Source organism: Orycteropus afer, unplaced genomic scaffold (genome assembly GCF_000298275.1).
Source record: "Orycteropus afer afer isolate SDZICR_OR568_19922 unplaced genomic scaffold, OryAfe1.0 scaffold00038, whole genome shotgun sequence".
Taxonomy (NCBI): Eukaryota; Metazoa; Chordata; class Mammalia; order Tubulidentata; family Orycteropodidae; genus Orycteropus; species Orycteropus afer.
Window position 1 is genome coordinate 15,915,094 of NW_006921625.1, and position 3,398 is coordinate 15,918,491.

Sequence of the window (3,398 nt, forward strand, 5' to 3'; positions counted from 1 at the left end):
GAAGAAATCCAAAGAATTGGGAAAGATGCCTGAGTCGGCCAACCCGATGCCCCAGCCGGTTCCGGGTCGTGGAGGGACAAGACTGGCTGTGTGTCTAGAGCTGGGACGCCTGCTAGGTTTGGGCCGCCGCCGATGATCGTTTCTGTACTGGGGAAACTGCACGCAGAACCCAGGGCCTGAAAACGCTGGCAGGTTTCTTGAGACCCCAAACGAGGGCGTTCCTCTCGCCAGAGAAACCGGGGCTTTGGGGAGCCCCTGGACACCACTTTGCGGACTTCTGGGAGAGCCGGTGGGCACAAAGCTGCCCGATGAACAAGTCCCACCGAGTTTTCTTTTTAGAGAAGTACCCATCACAGCCACACCCCAGGAAACAATTCGCCTAACATGGTAGGCAGGCGGTGGCACGTTTGATCTAACCAGCAATAAACTAAGCTTAAGAACTATCACAACAAACCAGACAGCGGACAAGCCTCGGTTGTGAATACTCAGAATATTGGAGTCTGGGAGGTCAAGGAAATTCTGGAGAGAGGATGCGCCCCGAGACAATTTTGCAAAATTAAAGTTCTGGGGGTTGTGACTTTAAACAGGAATTTAAAAGGGAAAAGCAAAGGAAAGGACAACATCGCCCACGAAAGGAAACCCACCATCTTTTCACCGTGGCTGTTCCGGGCAGGTGGCCGGCTGCATCCGGCTCTTCCAGGAGAAAGTCGTCAGGCCTCGGGTCGCGTCCCGACGCCGCTTGTGCCCCCGCCCGGTTTGCTAGACGCGTGGCTCGGGGTAGCCTTGCTGAGTTTGGGGATGAATCAGCACCCCGCCTCCTCTCCCTCACTCTCGGATTTCCAGGCCCGGGAAGCTCGGGGATTTCCGAGCACCGCTTTGCAGACCCGGAAGCGCGACGCGGCCAGGGACCCCCGGGCGGTCCAGCCTCCTCCACCCGTAGCATCCGGGTGCAGAGTAGTTTCCTTGTGGCTGACAGGAAAGGCATTCCCCTCTTCACATCAAAACCCCAGGGTTTTTAATGGTTCCAAGTCACAAACCTGGGCCGAGCTGCCGGCGAGGCCTCGCCCCTTCCGCGGCGCAGCAGCGACTGTCTCCGCAGGCCTGGCCGCCCGCATTTTAACCAAAATCACAGAGCAAGACCGCGAGGTGCCGCAGTGCCTAGAATGTATTCCTTCATCCGAAACGAGCGCAGAGCATTAAAAAAAAAAAAAAAAAGTAATTTTATTGTAAATTATTTACATTGGAATTTTTCTTTTAATTTTTTTTTTTTAGGCAAATAGTACAATAACGAACGATTCAAATGCGGGTAGGTGTCACTGAACCTGGCGACTAACTTTGTTCTGAATGTTTTGGATATTTGGATGTTTTGTATTTATGTGGTGAGAGTGAAATATATATCTATCTATATCTATGACGACACAGGCGTTATTTTTGTCTTATATTTAAAGGAGAAAATAGAAAAAGACTATGAAAAGAAGACAAACCACGTAAATGACGAGGCTTGGCATGGGGACTCGTGGGGCAGAGGGTGGCAGCGTTGGCAATGCGGGGCCCTGCGCCGTGAGCGCCTGGGCGGGCTTGATTTGTCCCACTTTGCGTGTCCATCCGTTTCTGTTTGTCCCTATGGTGTAGGCCACTCAGGCCATCTCTTCGCCCCCTCCCTCGTGTTTTTCAGTTGATGTAAGACCCTGTCTCCCGACACCCTGAAGTCCTTTCCTCCTGATGCGCTCACTTTCTAACAATTCCACCTGCATCTCGAGTTAAGTTTCTTGGCTGCCAAAGAGAAAGCTGAGGGAGCAAAAGAATCAACTGGATATTAACTCTCGCCCAAGGGCCTCGCCCCGAGATCCCAGCACACGTGCGGCGGTGACTCTTGCACACGCGTGTAGAAGTTGCAAACCGAAATCTAGGCAAGCTAAGAGGGCTGGGAAGCGGACTCCACCGCACGCTCCCTGAAAGCAAACTGGTAACTGGGCGAGCTCGGCCCTGCGCCGCCTGCAAAGCGGCCCCTGCCCCCCGGGGTGCCCTGGGACTCGCAGCTCCTCTAGGGCACCCGCACAAGCCAGGCCTCCCGGCTTCCTCGCGTGGCCTGTGCCAGAAAGCGCCAGGTTGAGGCGTCCGAAATCAGGCGGCGGCGGCGCAGCGTGGCCGGAGTTCTGCGCTGAGCGTGGATTGGGGCGCCCGGCAGCGGGATGGAGGGGCCTTCGCAGCGAGTTTGGCTGAAATCGGAGCAGCCGCAGCCGCCAGACGGTCCGCTTTCGTTTCTCGAAGTCGCCACTCCCCCTGCCCCAGCTTGTCTACCTCGGCTTTTCCCTCGGTGCGCTCCTTCCCGCTCGCAGCTCTGACTGGGTGGCTTTCCCGCTTCCACCCCGGTCCACTTCGCTAGCCCTGCAGCCCCCTGCGCTCCCTCTGAGGGCGTTCTCCTTGGTGGACGCTCTGGTTCCAGCTCCACACCTTTTCCCTTGTCCATTGCTGCCCTTGCTTCGGCTTTCTCTCCCTCTTTCCCTCACTCCCTCCATCTCTTCCCTCCACTGTCTCTCGCGCCCTTTTGGATTCTTTCCTCTGTCCCGGTGGCCTCCAGGCAGGGGCGCTAGGTGTTGCTGGCGGCGGTTTCTAGGCTGGGGGCTGGGGCCCAGAGGGGCAGAAGGGAGGGAGAAGGTGGGATAATTTTATGGAACAAAAGAAAATAGAAAACCCAGCTCACAATCTCCAACAAGCTCAGTCTCCTCCCCCAGGGCCTTCAGCGGGGGAGCCAGCAAGCCCATCTCTCCCTCCAGCTTTGATGTCTTCCCGCCTAGTTGCTCTCTTACCCCTAGAAAAGGGGACGCTCTAGTCACCTATCACCTCCCTGCTGCCTCCCTTGCTCCCCTGGCTTTGGGAAGAGCTGCCCAGCCCCCGCCTGCCACTCAGGGAGCGCCATTGTTCTTCAAGAGCCTCTTCTGAACAGAAAAAGAATCACAATTTTAATTAAAAAAACATTTATAGACAATTCGTTTAATTTTAGTGCCTGTCTTTGTTTCCCTCCTTCCCAGAGGGCCTCCAGCAAGCTGATTTGGGCCCCGGGATCTCTAGTGAGGCCTCTGGCAGAAGCTCCAACTCATGACTCACAGGCCAGGCAGGAGGCAGGTGGCGCCTGTGATGGAAGCTAGCCTTGCCTGGGAGCAAGTGGAGGGGGGCTCCTGGGGGCTGGGGAGAACAGCTAGGGGTGGTGGTGAAAGGAATCCCATTCTCAGGCCTACACAAAAGCATCAGCCAAGTTGACTCAGCAGAAAAGAAAGAAAAACCTCTTACCAAACCCTTGTGAGTTTGGTGGACAGGTGGGCAGGTGTGGAGATGATGTGGGAAGTCACGTGAGCACTGGACTAAGACATGCACTTGTATCCACACTGGCAGTTGGC

At 55.7% G+C, this 3,398-nt stretch overlaps 1 protein-coding gene across 1 annotated transcript in view; it reads left to right on the forward strand.

Moving 5' to 3' along the window:
- The window catches only part of VAX1 (ventral anterior homeobox 1), a 5,760-nt gene extending 4,196 nt beyond the window's left edge, over positions 1-1,564 (forward strand). Inside the window, exon 4 of the mRNA XM_007936923.2 lies at positions 1,528-1,564. Within this exon, the coding sequence (XP_007935114.1) occupies positions 1,528-1,564 (37 nt within the window). The remainder of the gene's footprint in view (positions 1-1,527) is intronic.
- Positions 1,565-3,398: the final 1,834 nt, after the last annotated feature.